Raw genomic sequence first — 18,827 nt, 5'->3', positions numbered from 1 at the left:
CGCTAGGTGAGGCCGCGCTCTCGCTTGGAGGCTTCACACTTGCCTGCCGAGTCCTGTCTCTAGCGTTCTGCCGCACCACTCTCCCGGATTCTCAGGCTCACAAGCAAGACCCCTGCAGTTGATGCTTCCAGCTGATAAGGCTGAAGAAGGTGTGACCCCCCCGGTGATTTTCTCTCGGGTCAGGTCAAAGCAGAGCTGGGTTCGGGTCCGGGCCACTGTAGTCCGTGAATCCCCGGATGATCTGGCTGGACCTCTAAACGGTCTAATCAGACTGCCACTGCTCCAAGCCCCCGGCCTCACCTCTCAATGCTGGTTCAGGTGGACGTGCTGTATTTGCCACTGCTTGGCTTCACTGCCTGGGTTCACTGTACCGCCTTTATCCACTGCTGCACAGCGTTTCTTTACTTCTCAACGTTTCTCCGCTGTCCCAGCTCCCCGGGGGCACTCACTCCTGCCGCACAGCTCGCCTGGAGGAGACACCAGTCAGCGCCACGGCTGCAGTCGCGGTTGAACCAGCGGCAAATCCTGGGACTTTCTGGACTGCCACAGCTCGGTTTTCGGCTCGTTTCCAGCCGATATACAAAGTTTCTGCAGCTCCTGCAGTTCGCGGATCGTGGCTCGCGCGGCTCCCGCAGCTCTTGCGGCTCTTCCTCCTCCTAACGTCGGCAGCGTTGGACAGACAGCAAAATCTGGAAACTGGAGTCAGCACACATGCGAAGGAATGACGGCAGCCGTTTCACCCTTCTCTTTTCTTGAATCCCGCAAAAAGCTGAAGACCTGGCGTTTCAATTAACCAACCCACTATAGGCAGGGCTAGGCACACACCCCTGCTCAGCGCCAGGATACACTTGCGGGTGATAGTCTGCTTTACTAGTACATATAACAAACTGACCTTCGAAAGCCAAGTAGCCCGCTTCATTAACTCACAGGAGTTTTAGTGCAGTCCACATTGGCCACGAGCAGCAGCAGATAAATAATAAGTACAACCCATTTGCTTCCCCAACCTTTGATCAAAAAAATTAATTTTCAAGCAAATTAAAAGGAGCAAACATAAAAAATGCAAAACATCTTAAATAATAAGAAACTGTCACTCACACGGGGCCTCAGAACACTGGCTACAATGGTTACACTCAACAGCCCACATTATAACTTTGAGTAAAAGAGACAAATATTCAAGAAAACATGGAAAAATAACACGAGAATCATTGCTCTTTGATACATTAGTTTATGACTGATGGACCAATAAATACTAGATATGAAAATGTTTTAGTTACTTTCTAAACTTTAGAAAGTTGTAGCGAAATATGGTGACATTGAAATATATTTCAAACTTGTGGGTAAGCACCTTGTCTGGATCACGATTAGCCATTCATATTCACGCATTTATACTTTTGACATAATTTGTTCACCTGTATTTATTTACATTTTATTTTTTCTCATACGGTAAGTGTGTTTGCTGCTATGCGTTTCCGAATAAGTAAGCCATATTGAATAGTCTTTATTTCTTATTTTGGACTTTGTTAGTGAAAGGTATACATCAAAATACATACAAGGAACAACTCTAAATGTATTCTCAGCAGTAAATGTACTTTTATAGCCAAAATGTCTTCATTCATAAATGAAAGCATGTCACAAAATGATTTATGGCAGATTTAATGTTTAGTACTGCACATTTCTCCACCACGAGTGCCGAAAAATGGGCTGGAAGTGTTTGACTTGTAGGGTTTGAGAAAGTCAACCAACTCTTAGGCATTGCTGAGCTCTAATCCAACCCTTCCCGTCCCGGAAATACTTTGAGATGTACCTAGGGCTTTAAGTGGGATGAAAAAACTGGGGGGACTCTCAAAGGGGCGTGGCCAATCTAATTAAGGGCGTGGTTTAAAAACATGTAAGCTAAAAACCAGTCATTAGCATAGTGTGCCGCCGGACTTGTATTTTGCTGTTTCTGTCATTGCACCCAGATATATGATACAACAAGTAACATCATACCTACAAGAAGTCAGGACTATTTGCTTTGTCAATGGTTGTTAGTTGCGTAAGAAAAATAAGCAGCAACTGTGGCTTGTATATAATATTGAAAAAGCTTTCACTTAAAGCCCTGGTGACACCACAACAATGTTGCTGCTCCTGAATTTAAAAAAAAGAGAAGGGAAATCCAGAGAGAAAATGACTCTCTTTAAAATATTTCCCTTCCCCTACAACGCTTACCTGGCATGACGTCATGCCGTAACTTCTCCACTACTGAGAAGTGAGCAGTACGAGCACGCGCACATTATGTGCCTGCTGTCACTGCAGTCCAGAGAGAAACGGACCGCCTGTGCCAGGGCACAAAACAGAGCCCCCTTTAAAAAACTGCCGGAGCTCAGCACTGGTGCGACCCGGCCCACTTAAAGCCCTGGATCTACACTGGTAAAGAATTAAGTAGCTCCCGTGGAAATAGAATTTATCTTCCCCAGATTCGGTGGCGAAGTCCTGCATTACCTTGTCTCAAGGATAAAATGTGTTCTCAGCAGAGAAAAAGCAACGGTACGCTCGATTCCCCTGTGCGTAATTCTACGTTACGCAGAATTACTCAAAGCGGGAGTAGAAGCGTAGGGGAAACAAGTCAAGGCAATTCAAGTATTACTCCTGGAAACCTTTGTCAGGCACTGCTTTCCGCACATACTACTTGTAGTGCAAAAAAATAGTAACTATGCACCCGTACGTGGGCATACATTTACGGGTACTGACGCCCCCTTTATTTCTTGAATTGGCCGCTTAGTAATTAAAACCTTGTAAAGGAATTTTGTAATTCGGAAAGATGCTCTGTATAATAGTGCAGAATTAGCAACATCCATCAAGAAGTGTTGTCTTACTCATGCACCTACTCACTTTTTTTTTCCAGTATCAGTTTCCATGTTCATTAGCTATTGTGCCAATAATCAGACTTTGTCTACATCACGTGCAGGACTTATGTGCAGGCAGACTATGTAGAAAAATATACTTTTTTTCCTTGTTTTCCAAATTCTGGTCCCAAAACAGATTTCCTATGCAGAGATGCATTCTTACTACACGCTATGAGTCAGTTGCTACCAGTCTCTTTACTCAAAGTTTTCCTGTAATGGTTTTTTTCCATCGGCGGATTCCGTACTAAATGAGCCAGTTGGCTCAAAAACTATTTTCCCTGAAACAGAGAAAATACATAAATGCGCCGAGTGCTTGTCTGGAGAGCTCCAGCAATAAACTAATGCATCTTTCTTCCACTTAGAATTAAGTGGAGTGATATCGATGGACATTTAAATACAATGTGTTGGGCGCAGCCCCTCCCAGAGATTTTATAGCCGGAGTGAATTCTGAGTACCTGCAAGGCCTGGTGCTGAGGGGGGAAACATCCGTCTTCATTTCTCTCAAGGGCTCTGCTGGGATTTGAACTTGTGACATCCTGAAAGGAGAGGGCTTTTTCCCCTTTTAAATCCTCCAAAGATGCCTTCGTGTCAGACCCGTATTCATATTTAATGTAGACCCAGGATGGGAAAATGGATGGATCCCGAGCACTTAGAGGGTGGAAACATCTCCTTCCAGGCCTGGGACTGTATACGGGGCGGGCGCGGTAGAGATGAGGAAAATAACACATAGCATAATTGTCAAATAAAGTCATTCGACATGTGGGATCCTGTTTTCCAACCCTTTGAGTTGTATTTAAATTTTCCTCACTGCTTGCCTGATATTTGTCTACAGTTTTGCTAGGAATCCTCCATATTGAGGGTGTGGGGCTGAGCATAGGGCTCTTTTCCTGTTCAAGGAGTGATTCATCGCTGCATCATACATGGTCTAGTCTTGTGTTCCGGCAGGTCGGTGGTCGCACCATGCTCCCTATCCGCTGGATGCCACCGGAAAGCATCCTCTACAGGAAGTTCACCATAGACAGTGACATCTGGAGCTTCGGCGTGGTACTGTGGGAGATCTTCACCTATGGGAAGCAGCCGTGGTACCAGCTCTCCAACAATGAGGTGAGATGGGCCAAGATATTGGTGTGGGGAGGGGAGGCGGAAAGCTATGCTCACAGTCAATGATGCTTACGAAAGTGATAATGTAATAGTCATAGGGCCTCATTTATGAAAAGTGACGCATCACTGCGTGAAAACAGTGATGCGTCACTTTTCACTGCGCCCTCCCTGCGACTCCAATGATGCGTCATATTTACAGTATGACGCATCATGTCGCAAGGAGTCACAGCTACGTCAGTATTTCTGCCGTATCTGTAGGCGCAAAAGTGACGCATTGCTGGAGTGTGTCACAAAAGTGACGCAACTCCAGCAATGTGTCCTTTCACATGGGGCAAGCCCCATGTGAAAGGGCCTGCGTCAGTCTTACGCCTGCTGTGAGGCAGGCGTAAGATATTGACGCATTTGCACCCTAGAACTGGCTCGGTGGAATCTCGTAGATTTCACTGCGTCACTTCTACGATGCTTACTTACGTGGGAACGCCCACCCTGCATACATTATACCTGACGCAGGTATAATGTAGCACAGGGGTTTACAAAGTGACGCATCTAGGTAGATGCGTCACTTTGTAAATATGGCGCATCATGGCGCATGTTTTACGCCACTGGTGCGTCACAAAAAGTGACGCACCGGTGGCGCAAAAGTGACGCAGGGGCTCATAAATGAGCCCCATAGTGTTAATGTAACTGATTGTCACTGGCCAGATTGCAATAGTCACACAATTTTCAAAGTAAATTCTAAGATGCTGGGCAAGTAACCTTCTAGAAATGGAAGCTTATCACAAAATCATTCACCGGTATAAAAGTTGAATTTCAAAACCTCCACCTCTGGTAAGTCGAAGCAGTAAATGGTGCCTCTGTTCTGTTTACGTAACTTTGTGAATAGTATATGTTGCCATTCCAACACTTCTAATGGAGAACGCTCTGATACCTTCGGGTCTAGTTCGCGCGATATAAAACTCCAAACAAAAAACATTACTTTGTCGAATGTTCCACTTTTTATTAAAACATTTCAAAACACAAAGTCTGCTTTCCATGTTACCATTGTCTCTACTAGAGTCGGCACTGCATTAAGATACCTTATCGGATCACTGACACATGTAGACACCTCCTCCTCTTACCCTCCCCTTCCCCTTCCTCGAAGAAGAATCTTTATTGTATTTAGGTTATTTAAAACCATTACAGCAATACATAATAAATGTCATAAATAATCCACAACTAAAGATTTCCAAATATTGATTTTCTAAAACTTAATATTATTTGTATACACTATTTACTTATCATTCTCGATCACAATTTAAATATAAAACAGCTCTCCAAACTTCCCCTTGCTCATCCTCCACTTCCTGCCCACTCCATCTTTGGTCGGTAGATCTTCCTCTGTGCTTATTTCATGTTTTCCCTGTGTTGAGCATTAGCATGACAGCCCCTAGCACTGGTCAGGCAGGCGGAGGTGGACATCATATAGGCCAACACAACAGCCTGGCATGGCCCTGCTGATGGGGGTAGGTGATGTGCTTACTGAGTCAGGTCACGTCTATGCACCTTCCATAGTGCTGAGAAGTTAGGGAATATCCAACCTTGATGGGAAACAACCTTTACAACGCAGTCATTACATCGCAACATCCTTTACATCGCATGTCATTACAACGCAGCTATTACATCGCATGTCACTACATCGCATGTCATTACAACGCATGTCACTACATCGCATGTTACAACGCATAGTACCCTTACACTATCCAACACTTACCCTACTGTTGCACTCACTGGAGTTAGAATAGTAATTTCTACCCCTATACTATCCAACACTTACCCTAAATGCGATGTAATGGTATGCATTGTAATGGTATGCATTGTAAAGGTATAATGCGATGTAATGGAATGCATTGTAATGGTATGCATTGTAAAGGTATAATGCGATGTAATGGAATGCATTGTAAAGGTAGTTTCTGAAAATGCAATGTAATGGAATGCGATGTAAAAGAATGCGTTGTAAAGGATGTTGCGATGTAAAAACTGTGTTGTAAATGTATGCATTGTAACGTCATACATTCAACCTTGATGCCCTGTTTTTGCCCCGGCTCCATTAAGCACTTCAAGTTCGTCTCACATAGTCCATAATTAGTATTCTTAATAGGATGAAAGCTCCTGCAGATACTGAGGTTACACCTCACTGCTCGGCTTGTTTGATGCTTTACTTATAATGATGGGCTTCACCTCTGTATGTGTCTTAGTTTACCAGCAACAAGGGTATCCTACCTTATAAATGGCATTAGTTGACGTCAACTTTAAGATACATTTTATATGACACTTCCTACTGCCAAAATGGCTGTGAAGAACAGGTGATAGTTTTACCTGTCTCACGGGAGCCCAGGAGAATTAAATGTGAATTCAGGTGAATTAATAAAAAGCACATTTTTGACTCACATGAGTGAATCTTGGAATACCATTTTGGCTCACCGCAGTTCACTGGCATGGAAAGAATTTTTTTTTTTTTTACTGTACAACTACACAGCACAATACAATACAACATATTATAAGATTATTAAGCTGAAAGATTGAAACCATGATGTCAAGTCTGTGTAAATGTAGTGACAGGCCCTACTGAGATATTCAGTCATCCCTATGAACACAGCGGTGCCTATCATTAGAATGGGGGGGAAGTAGGTACGGCTAAGTAGCAACATAGCCTGGCTCCCATCTCATTCTTAGAAGCAGCGGAGCCCCTGTGGGACAAAGCCCTCTCCACGAATCCGCTCGTTATGCCTCATTCCATGGGCGGAACTCATAATAGGCAATATTACCCCCTCCGGTATAATTGGAACACGCCAGGGGCAGAAAGACATCTAAAAGCGGGCGGTGTGTAAGGAGCGAGGGCCAAAGAGTGAAGTCTGTTTCCTTTGATCAGACCGAGGCCCCGAGTGCCTCGGAGATGAATGAATGGCGTCCTCAGCGCTGACTGAGTTCCCGGCTACTGTACAGCGCATGGCGAGCATATGGCACTTCATAAGGAATAACGAATGATTAATATGTCTGTCCGCTGAGAGCGGACACCGAGGAGAGGGATCAAGGGCTCTACGTCGTCCGCGTGCCAAAGAGCGTGAACGTGTTAGAAGCCTCGCGCTCCTCCCAGGCCAAGCCCCGTCTGTAGCGGAGAAAAGGGAATAATAGATTTTCATTTTCCAAAGTGTTAAAGACATAATCTAATTCGGCAGTTCTTTGCCCCATTGTTCAACCACAGCTCTGAAACCCGACCTGCTAATGAACTGGCAGAGCCGGGGCTAAGTGTCTCGCGAGCCGTCCCTGCGTCTCGGGTTTCGCGGGGCCTGGTGCGGCTCCGCGAGGAAGGGAGTGGAATTGCTCTGAACACAAAATTACTTGTGTATTTTTTTGTTATCTCTTCTCCCTTGCTACTGACGTCCCTAGTAATTGCATTGTCTTTGATCTCCTTTGTAAGACAATCAGGGAACATTTGTTCATTTAGAAAGCAAAGTGTACTCCTTCTGGAATAAGCGTAAGATATAGTAGGGGTAGAGGATTTTTTTTGTTTGTTTCTTGTTTCCGAGGCGTGGGCCGTTCAGTCACCTTTTACGCAAATGCTCGCGCGACGCAAAGTGACGTCAATGGCGTGGATGATCAGCCAATAGTAGCATAGCAAGGAAGCCATGGGCCTGGTGCAAGCAAAGAAAATGGCCCCTGTGACTTTTGCTAGTGTAGTACTATTCTGCAAATATCGGGGTCCAGTGAGCCCCCTCGGGGCTCTTGCCCCAGTGCATCTGCACCTGCTGCGCCATGGGTGGTTGCGCAACCCTGGGGCGTAACACAGGACCCAGCAGCCCCCGCAGCCCCCGCAGTGCGGGGGGGGGCAAGCTCCAGGGGGCCCCCTTAGCACAGCACTCTGGCTGCAGAGCTCCTGATTGAGCCCAGAGAGGGCCCCTCCACGTGCCTTGCAGGGAGGCCCCCTCAAGTTCGTTATGCCAGTGGCGCAACCCCTGATGAGGTTTCACTCTCAAAACAGTTTTGATTTGAACGTTGGTACAAGCGCAGCGTGGACCATCACCCTACTTGTTGTCTCCTCAATGGGGACATAATATGTTGGAAACCGCAGACGCCCAACACGCTTTCATGCAAAGAAGCGTCATTTTCAAACCTAAGCATGAATTCCTTTCACGAGCGAAACCAGGCACAAACAACACCCTGGCAGAGTATTGTATGATACACCCCCATGTGCGATTTCCCCAAATGTAATACATTTAGTGAAGTTTAAAAACAATTACATGAAGTTGAGATGTTATAAAGTGTAAATTCACTCCCCCCAGATAATTACAATAACGACACCAGTGTAGTGTAATTTTACGTGAGCAAATCTGCTGCCCTGGGTGAGTGTTGGGTGTTCCGTGGTGGAAATGCCAACCTAAGTAGCTAACACCTACAAACCTAAAGGTTTGAAAATTCAAGTTCTTTTTCCAGATACATTGTCCCCTGGATACAACAGAAATGAACTCATATCAAGAGCCATAAAGGCTCCAACCCTCAGAGGTGTGAGAAGGGGGCATGCTCAAAAGCAGCATATCTGCATCCAAACTGGTGTGTGCTTTTTGAGACCAAAAAACATTTTTGATTTTAGTCAATGTTTTCTATATAGGTCAAGGCCCAGCTTCTTCAGAACAATAAAGTTTTCCAAAAACCACCAAAAAACGAAACAAGCAGTTGCAAAAATCAAATGTTTTGCAGTCAAAACCAGATATATTTGCTTTGCCAATACTAGTTTAAATTGTTTTTTTCTACTTTATTCAAATAAAAAAAAATGCAGAGAATCTTATTTGCCTTAACAGAGAGAAAAGTATGATAAATTCAGATGCAACTGTATCAAGATAGATCAGCAATTTTCAGCAATGTTGATCTTCACAAGCCGCCATGATGTTTGTAAAATCCAAATCACATTGCGTCAGTGTATTCTGTCATACCCCTGCGGACATTTTAGTATCTCTTATTTATCACGGGTAGGATTACGGTTTTCAGAATCACTATTAATGAAATCAGGCTTCTTTGCATTGCTTATCCTCTGAACTCCCCAGCCTCTAAGCGATGTACAGTCTGAGAACTTCCCAGACGTCTAAGCTGGCGATAACACTCTACTCTGTTATGAACGCGTCACCAAGCCTCATTGGACAGCATCAAGTTCTGAGGCGTGGCCTGCATCCATACCATGGACGTTCCCTGCTTCGTAAAGGTTACAGCAAGATGAACAAATGTCAGTTGTTTAGAGTGAAGGGTTGGCTCTCATAAGAGTTTGATAATTGCTTCATACTTTATCCATGAAGTATCATGGGTCTAATTAATGTTCTCCCACTGCCAGTCCCTGGAAGTTTGGAATGCGAAGATATTCATAAATGAGATAGAAAAGTCTGGCCAGCCATTTTCTACATGTCTCCCATGCTGAAGTCCTGTTATGATCAGTTCTTTGTAGTAGTAACCTGCAGGGAATCAGCCCAAAGCCGGACATTGAAACTGCTTCCCTGGTTCCCATGAAACCCTTAGGGATGCATTAGGTCACACTTTAGACCTCATTCCATTCACCCATCCTTTTGCATGTTGTTTATCATTGCCCTTCCCGTAGCAGTAGCGATATTGAAGTCACCCGCTGTGGACTGTCTCCGCATTATGTAAATATTCGAGAAGGACTGCTTTTGGCGGACCTCAGACAATTCTCCCTCCTACGGGCCAGACTCAAAATCACTTCTTCATATGTAAGTGCAGTTATGGGTAAGAGGGTGTTAGGGGCTTGGTATGTCTGTTGATTTGGCCACATCAAGAAAGGCTAGTACTGTATCATTATTACCTATTGCATATTGCATCCTCTCCGTGCATGCATTTGGATCCTATGAAACCTAAAGTGCAAGTAAACTTTGCATTAATGTACACACACCATTCCCATCTGCATCAGTCCTGCTCAATGTGTTTTCCAATGACAGAGTTGGCATTGAAATGCCATAGGGAAATCTATATTCCCACAACTGATAGGGAAGGGGGAAACAGAGCACAGCAAAAGGGTCACTCATCAATTTTTGGTGAATAACATTTTTCACACTTCTCTAACTGAGGCAATCAGTTACTGGACATTGGGTGCAGCAAAATGTACCCCTAAAGCTCAATACATTCTTTCTATAGGCTGGTGCATTCGAGTGTGCATTCGGGAAGAACATATATTGTTGGTCGGAGCATGGCTGCTCGAGTGACCACCTCCTTCTGGGTCCTAATGGGCACTGGGTCTAGCCCTAACATTTCCTGTGATCACCTAACACATTCTGGGTGTTGTAGTCTTGCTTTGGTTAATACAGCACCATTTTCCACATCAGGAGACATGAGTGATCTTGTTGAGAGTTCACCAATTGAGATCTTTGGCACCCAAAATACAGATTTTCTGAAAGAGATATCACTGCATTTGTAGTGGTATCTCCTCTGACATATTCATGCTGTGAGCCACCTGCTCTGGCTCTTGCAATATGTATTCTAGAATGTGCAAATATTTAAAAGCTCTAAATTCCAAGCGACCGATTCCGATGCACCCGTAATGTGACGGACTTGGTTCGCTCAGACTCCCATTGAAATTCATGGGAGCCTGTATACTGAACGCGTACACAGGCTGCCATAGCAAAAAGGGGTGGATGGGGATAAGCGAACACTCTGTGGCGGGCACCCTATGGTGCCCACCACACTGTGCATGCATGGAGAGGGGGGACCCATGGGTACCCCCACAAGACCGATTCGGAGGGCCCCAGGTGAAGCTGGGCACGCTTTAGCACACCAAAGTCTGATTCCCGCAGCCATTTTGTCTCGCTGAGACCGAGTCGATATGGCTTTCCGAATCGTGCATCATACTTGCTCGTTCAGAAGCTGTCTCCATTACGTGGCACGATTAGGTGCGAACAAGTCAGACTGACAGGATCGAGTTCCGAAACGATTCGGTCGATGCACACGAGATCTTCGCATCGTACTTGGTCGTTCGGAAAGCGGGGGAAGATTCGGTCGGGAACATAGGCTCTGAATTTGATTTTCTCATTGCAGACCCCGTCTGGAGGCCTTCCTTGCGAGATCATACCCAGCCCCTTAGTGGTTAAATTGTTTGGTGCCTTAGCCTCAGTAGTGGGGACCCTCCATGGTTTAAGCACCAACATGTTTTCGAGCAGTGTGGCTCCTACTAGTGAACAAGTGGCAAGTTCCAAAGACAGGTATGTCAAGCATTTATTATTTTGTAGTTTTGCACAAAGTAACTCTTTCCCTTTGGCTTCTTCAGAGTGCTGTAGATGTGACAAAGTGTGTGGCTGGGAAAGTAAAGGGTAAAATGAAAACAGACCGATCGCAAAGTTTTCCAGCACAGTCACTGGGAATAAGACATTTATTTGAAGGCAATTCAAAGTGATTATGTTCCCAGCCTCTTCCTGGAATGTACATTATTTTGCACTACCATTAGGCTTGGATTCAAGGCCCTTCAAAAATTGGGACCTTCGCACCTGGAAAACTCACACTCCATGTTTAATTCTGATTGAACACTATTTTGGTAGTTAGAGGCAACAATGAAAACTGCAGGATTCAGTTAGGCATGTAATGTCGGGTGGATCTTCCATGGAATCTTGGCCTTTTACATCATATTCTTGAGGTGGCATAAAAAGGCTAAACTTGATCTGAAAATCTACTTCACAGCCAATCTACTCCTTCCTCAGGTGCAACAAACTTTGGCAACATGGCTTTGGAATCATTGCAGTCTGGCAATGAGCCTCTTTGAGAGCCCACTGTACATGATTGTCGGAAAGTGGAGTATTATGTAGTGAGGCTGACTAGGGCTCACTATGCAATACTCTCACAATACCTCAAAGATGGTTCTTGGATTCAAAATAATAAATCCTCAGCTCGGTCCTGGTAGTGTGGCAAAGAGCAGTCAGGCTTTACTAGAAGAACATGTAAAAAGCATTTCAGAGTACCAACATGGAGGATAAGTAATTGACACAACTCTAAAGAAATCCAACATCAATTTATTAAAACAAGGTAGATTTTTATATAAATGTAGGCACCATAACAAACTGAATCAGATAAGTATAGCTGTAATTATGGATTTTAGAAGGAAATATAAATTAGTGCAAATCAATTCTGCAAAACTTTAGTTTTGTGGTCAATGGTGAAAAGCACTAGTAACCACGGTCACTTGTAAGTCGAGCTGCGTGGAGCCCACTGGGGAATAAGGTACCTGGCTTGAGGGACCCAGATGCAGAGTTGCCCTTGATGTCTTTGGTGATGAAGGTAGTGGTTGCCAGATTGGCCACCAACAAGCCTTGGCAGCGGTAAGGGTAGCAAGAAGTTATCCATCCAGAGGTCTGTGGGGAAACGGTAGCTGCCTGAAACTTGCTGGAGGTCAGGACTGCATTGTTCACAGTCCTCTGGAGCATCTACTTTTGAGCATCCTTTGGAGGGCCCAAAGGCCAGCGATTCTTTAGTTCTGGTATATTGTTCTTACCTGTGTACTGCAGGGGACTAATGCCACTAGCACAAGGCAGTCTGGAGTTGCCTTTGGATCTCAAAGTGGTCTCTCTGTCTGGATCAAGTCGCGGTTGTGCAGTATCAGAATGGTTGCCACAGGTGCAAAGTATCACGCTATTGCTTTGTGCAGGTCCTGTTGTCGCAGACTCAGGTCTCTTCTTTGTGCTCTGTTGCAATTTGCACCAGAACTGAGGTTCTGGTGCCAGGGGAGCCTCTTAACTATTAGGTTATGGGGTGTTAGGGGTATGGATGCACGTAGCTAATGAGCTACTAGACCCAGCGGCAAATCCGCCCTTGAGATGCCCACAGCTGGCATTTGTGACACCTTTTCTACCCAGAACCCTCTATTCTGCCATTTTTAAAAATGTTAGATACCTTCTGTAGATTTACAGACCATGTAGCCCACCCCAGCGGTGTGGCAAGCCTTATGGGGTGTACACCTCCTGACTACCTATTTTTCCACCTACCCAGATGCAAATGTGCCTGGGAGCAGTGGGAGGGCTGTTTCCTCCTTTGGGAGGCAGCTTCGATGCATATCAGAGGTAAGTGTTGAAGCTCACTGCCTTGATGTGCCTATTCACTAGCCATCCTGACAGGGAGGGAGGGGTCACCTCTTTCCCATCCAGGCCATTGTTTCTGACTCCTGGGAGAGTTCACATATCCTGACAGGGGGTTAGATTATTTTCTTGTCAGCAGCAGCTGCGGGCTGACAGCCAGGGCACAGGAAAGACTGGGGCAACCAGATGGATAATCTCTAAGATAGCCATCTGGGTACATGCCACACCAACTCTGACAAATGAATCATGTCAGGGTTAATGAGGCAAGTTGTTTGATACCAAAGCTGGCATATTTTGGCAGCACCATAATGGAGCTCGCAACCTCGGGTGAATGTGTGCCAGCCCATACTATCCCATGAACTGCTGTTCACTTCCTGTAGCCCTTAATGGAAAGAGGCTACTGTTGGAACATATAAGCTTGCACTTATGTGTCTTCACCTTTAAGATAATGCACCCTTCCTCATGGGCTCAGGAGACCTTCCTTAGGGGTGGCTGGTATATATTAAAAATAGTGTTTCACCTTGCCACACCTGGTGAGGGCAAAGTTGATTTGGAGCTGTTTGGAGGCCTTCCTTAGGGGTGACTGGTATATATTAAGATAGTGCTTTGACCTTGCCACACATGGTGAGGGCAAAGTTGAGTTGGAGCAGTCTGCACTGCTGCAGTCTGCAATGGCAGGACTACTGTCATCTGTTTACCTGGGTCACTCAGGTCGGCACAAACAGCGCTTCAGGCCTTGGTGACCCCTTTAACCTCCATACCCTGGGTACCACTGGTATCGTTTACCAGGGACTCATGGATTGTCACATGTGTCAAACTGGTAGGAAGATCTCTGGCCCCCTGCATTGCCGGCCCCGCCCCTTCCATCATTGGAGGTTAAAAACGTAGGGGTGAAGCTGGACAAGCAGCCTCGGATCTCTGCAGCAGTGGACCAGTGCTTCTTGATGAGCCGCACTCTGAAGAAAGTCCATCCCCTCCTCCCTCTGGAGTTGAGGAGCATTGTGATCTATACACTGATCACCTCGTGCTTGGACTACACTTACACTCTCTACTTAGGAGTTGCAGAGACTCTGGTAAACTGCCTGCAGGTGGTCCAAAATAAGACAGCCAGGCTTCTACTGCATTTGCCTGGGTGTTCTTTGATCTCTTCTACCTTGAAAGCCCTTCATTAGCTGCCTGTCAAAAAACGGATTTTAAGCCCTGGTTCTCATTCACAGGGAAGTGTACCTGCCAAGCACTGACTATCTGGCAAAGAGATTTGTCCAGTGCCTCCCATCCAGAGCGCACCGTTCTGCCTTTGCTTTGCTTCTGTCGATCCCTCGCTTTAAGCATTGCCAAAGGGGCGGTAACGCCTTCTCTTTTCTTGATTCCAAAGCCTGGAATGAGCTTCTTCGCAATTTGTGTCAGATCCTCCTTGAGACCACATTCCACAGAAAACTCAAAACTTGACTCTTCTCTGTGGGGCTGTAAGGTCTTGGTTTCCAGGTGCGCACTATGGGCTTCTTCCTCTAGTGCCCGGATACTCCTCAGAGCAGCCACGTGCTTTATAATCATTCATTCACTTATAAGGTAGGGGGGTTAAAGTCCTTGCCAATTGGAGTTTCCAGTACACATGTATCAGTTTTCGGGAGACAGCACTGTCACTAGAGCCTGGGCAACAGAGTCCGGTGCACTTTCAGAGTTATAACCATCAGCATTGTGGGGGTGACCGTACAAAAAGGGCACTTTTCTACAATGATCTATCATTGGTATAACTAGGACATCCCTAATGCTCATGATAACATCTACTTATTAGAAGGGGGTGGGTTAAAATCAGCTAGAGGTCATTTTTTATGTTGTTGAACAGTGGTGCCTTCCCTAAACAGGTTTACTTTCAAGCGCATGCAAACCTTACTCTGTTTGCTGGCAGCTAAACTCCAAGGACCAGCAACAATTGATCATTCTGCTAATAGATATGCGTATCTTACAAATGGATGCTATTCTTTTTTTTCAGAATGTTTTACATTGTTGGAATACAACCATAAAAAATGAAATATTTTTCACCAAACCCTTTCAGTGGGAAATGTTGGGGGAATTTTTCCTTGAGCTTTGACACATTGTCACGCAAAATGTATTTCTTTTCATCAATATTTCATTTTCAGAATTTTTAAAGGAATTTAAATATCTGTTTTATTTTGACCTAAATAAATTAGCAAAACTGTAATGTAAATTCTGCCCTTTCACATAATGCAATTGGAGCCATAAATTATTTGAGCTGTTATATCGAGGAACTAGTGAGTTTAAAATCATTTTAGATTTTTAGATTTAAACAACTACAAGAATACAAGTATTATTTTCTTAAAGTTGAAATTAGTTGAAAAGTGTTTCGGTCTTCTTAGAAAATCAAAGATCTTATTTTATTTAAAAAAATTGAATTACTTGAATAATATTGTTAGAGTATTAGAAAAAAGCAGGGCTTATTACTTAAGTAGCTCCTAGAATAAGTTTAAAAATCACTTTTTTTTCAAATTTGAATTACTACATTAAAGCCCTAGCCAGATGGTTGAGATTATTTCAAACTTTAAATTGTTGAAAAAATATTTGGGAGTTTTTCCAAGTAGCTGGTATTGAAAGTTTGATCATTTATTTTCTGACAGTTTTTTAAAAATTGAATTTATAACTAGGAATTAGTTTCGAAGATTTGATTATATGTATGCAGGTTCAAAAATTCTAGAATATGTAAGAACTGCAAAAAAGCTAGATTGTGGTAAAAAAATGCAAAGAACTAAAAGCTGGAATACAGAGATAATTAAAAAAACATTTGGGGAACTGCTCAACATTTATACATGTTGCAGTTGGTACTGTAAGGATTAAAGACCATTCGTGTGTATCAGAAAAGTGTGAATATTTGTATTAAAAAGGAATTCTAAATACCCTACATAACATTGGAACACATTCATAGTGAGTATTAACTGGTACTGAAAGTCACATAGCATCATTTAAGAAGTTAGAATTGTGTGTTCAACTTAAACTTGTTTAAAACTTCTAAAACGATGCCAATACATTTTAGAAACAATATATGAACTTGTTTAAATCCCTAAGTAAGCTTTGCAATTTGTGTGATGGTAGTGCTGGAGTTTAACATAAAATAGACTTTGAAATTAGAAATCACAGGAAATTCTAATGGTTTTTCGACGTAAATAAAAATAAAACATGTGGTGTGTATTATCTTGGTATCTTAAATTATTAATATTGACTTGGGAAAATGTGGGTGTAAAAAGAGAAACATGGCTTCATGACAGCTTTAAAAAATAAGAAGTGTACCAAATCAAAATAATACACCAAAGTCCTCAACAGCACCTAGGTTTGTCAGTTTGTCTATTCTTGGAAATTGTATGACAAAAACCCTGTAATAAGTTAATTACCCAGAGTACTTTGCAAAGGGTGGTCCGGTGAAAAGTTAGACTACTTTTGGTGAATGTACGGACAAGAGAGGGATGATAGAGATGAGAAATTAATTCAAATTTTTCTATGTTGGAAGAATGTTTTGTAAGTAGTGTCATTGTCTAGTAAGAGAACAGTTTCAAGTGAGCAGTGGTTGATTCACAGATGCTTAAGGTTTATGTTTGTTTTGGCAGGCTATCGAATGCATTACCCAGGGCCGTGAGCTTGAGAGGCCTCGTACCTGCCCAAGTGAGGTGTATGACGTCATGGAAGGATGCTGGCAGAGGGAGCCCCAGCAGAGACTGAATATCAAGGAAATCCACAGCCGACTTCAGGCACTTGTCAAGGCTCCTCCTGTGTACCTGGACATCCTGCAGTAATATGAATGGAGCAGTCAAAAGGAAACCACAAGCCTACTAGATGAGATTATTGGAAGCAATGGCCCTCTTCCATCCCATACAATAGGATCATATTATGTCCTTGTCAAGCAGGGGAAAGATTGTGACTTAAAGATCACATGGAAGTTTGGAATTGATGAAAGAATATGACATAAAATCCCACTCTTGAGTCAGTATTCTATGCTACACTAATCAAACCTAGACCAAAGTGAATAGAGAACAGATGTTGTCTGACCCTACTGATCCTGGAAACATTCCCTCATACACTGCTGTTGCGCTGGGAAGAGGTGAAAATGAAACTCCTACATCTGCATTCTCCATCCTTGCTTGCTCTCAAAGTCTGTGCTGCTATTACTTGTACCACTGTGGTGTACCTCATCTGGACATGTGGCACCTTACCCAAGTCCCTGCCCCAGCCAGAGTGCCGGAAGAACAAGCAGAATAGGTGGAAATAGTTCTCTTTTCAAAGCTACTCAAAGAACTTGTGAACAATAGAACTTAAATGCACAGCATAAATGTGTCCATGGTTTTATGGCCTAAGATCACTATGTAATATAATTGACCCAGTATTACTTTTGTAAATAATTTATTAAGAATTATGTTATGTATCACTTATAATTTATTATGCGAGGGGTAAAGTAGAACCAAGTGCTTTCTGTGGTAGAATTCAGAATAGATACATTCAAGGCAATTCCATTTCAGTATGATTTGTGGTGGCGTATATATTCGCCATGACCAATGCTGAGTCTTGTTACAAGCACTGTTGGACTGAGTTTGCGGACAGAGATTCCTCATTGTCCATGTACGCTCCATCTCTTTTGTCGCGGTAACTGAAGGTTCACTCACTGTTATTTCTAAGGATATCTCAATTGAGGAATTTCCTCTTATCCAGAAAATGGAGCCATAAATACCAATGCAATCTCAGCAAGAGCTGATTTACATTCCATAGCTTGAGTTAACATCCATTGCATTACAAAGCATGAAGGCACATTATACTGTTGTCTGCCACACAATATTGGTAGGGCTTTTTCTGCTACTGGAAACCTCTGGATTCTTTGCCACCATGAACTGATAACATACCACCATCAAAGTAGATGGTGTGTTGAGGTAGCACACTGGAACAGTCCACGTTAAAGTTGACAATGCATTTCCGCAAACTGCTTTTAGGAGTGCATCAGTTTTTGGCACATGAATGGCCTCTGGGATAACTGAACGCTGCCAGTTACATCTCCTGCACTCAAGCTAAACACAATCAACGCTGACAAATTAATAATGCAAACTCATATATCAGAATCTGTTGGAAGTGGACTAAACATGCTGTCACTTTGCGCTCGCGTCTTTCAAATTAAGATTGTTTGTACTTTGGTTCTTGAGCTGTTTAGTATCTAAGGGCTCTTGAAAAGATTAATAATAAAAAATGTTGGCTCCACGGTTTGTCTTTAATCTCAGCATGATCCCTGCATGGTAGCATACCTGTTTTATAACGCTGGGGTGACAGTACAGGGCGATAAAAAGACAACATTTGTCATCTTAGTTTTGCGGATGGCGGTACTGTAACTGTTAGATTCATGTTTACGTTGACCTCTGGTTACACTTGGTTTACGGCGTTCAAGCATCGTCCACCATGACCATCCCATTTGTTGTTTTATAGCATTATCTGCAGTGGCAGCTCCTTCGCTATGCCAGCGGACCGTCGCCCCACTGCTTTCACGCAGTGCTAGAAGACGAAACATAAAATTATAATCACTTTCAGTTATTATTATTTTATGTTTCCTAGGCGGGTGGGCGGGGCTGCTCTGCTAACTGAGCAGGGTCGGGTAGGAGTGGTTTGCCCACTCTTAAGTGCGCAATGACTCTTTAGTTGGCCCACTCGGGCCACCCCAACCAGTCTTGTGCACTTTCCCACTTCAGCCTGCATGGAGGACATG

At 43.7% G+C, this 18,827-nt stretch overlaps 1 protein-coding gene across 1 annotated transcript in view; it reads left to right on the top strand.

Annotated features, from left to right (window-relative positions):
• Positions 1-18,321, top strand: part of NTRK1 (neurotrophic receptor tyrosine kinase 1) — a 351,958-nt gene extending 333,637 nt beyond the window's left edge. Inside the window, exons 16-17 of the mRNA XM_085637927.1 lie at positions 3,831-3,989; positions 16,696-18,321. Of these exons, the coding sequence (XP_085494053.1) occupies positions 3,831-3,989; positions 16,696-16,881 (345 nt within the window). The 3' untranslated portion in view covers positions 16,882-18,321. The remainder of the gene's footprint in view (positions 1-3,830; positions 3,990-16,695) is intronic.
• Positions 18,322-18,827: the final 506 nt, after the last annotated feature.

Source organism: Triturus cristatus, chromosome 12 (assembly GCF_964204655.1).
Source record: "Triturus cristatus chromosome 12, aTriCri1.1, whole genome shotgun sequence".
NCBI lineage: Eukaryota > Metazoa > Chordata > Amphibia > Caudata > Salamandridae > Triturus > Triturus cristatus.
Note: the sequence above shows the minus strand (reverse complement) of the source record. Positions and strands in the feature narration are given on the sequence as shown.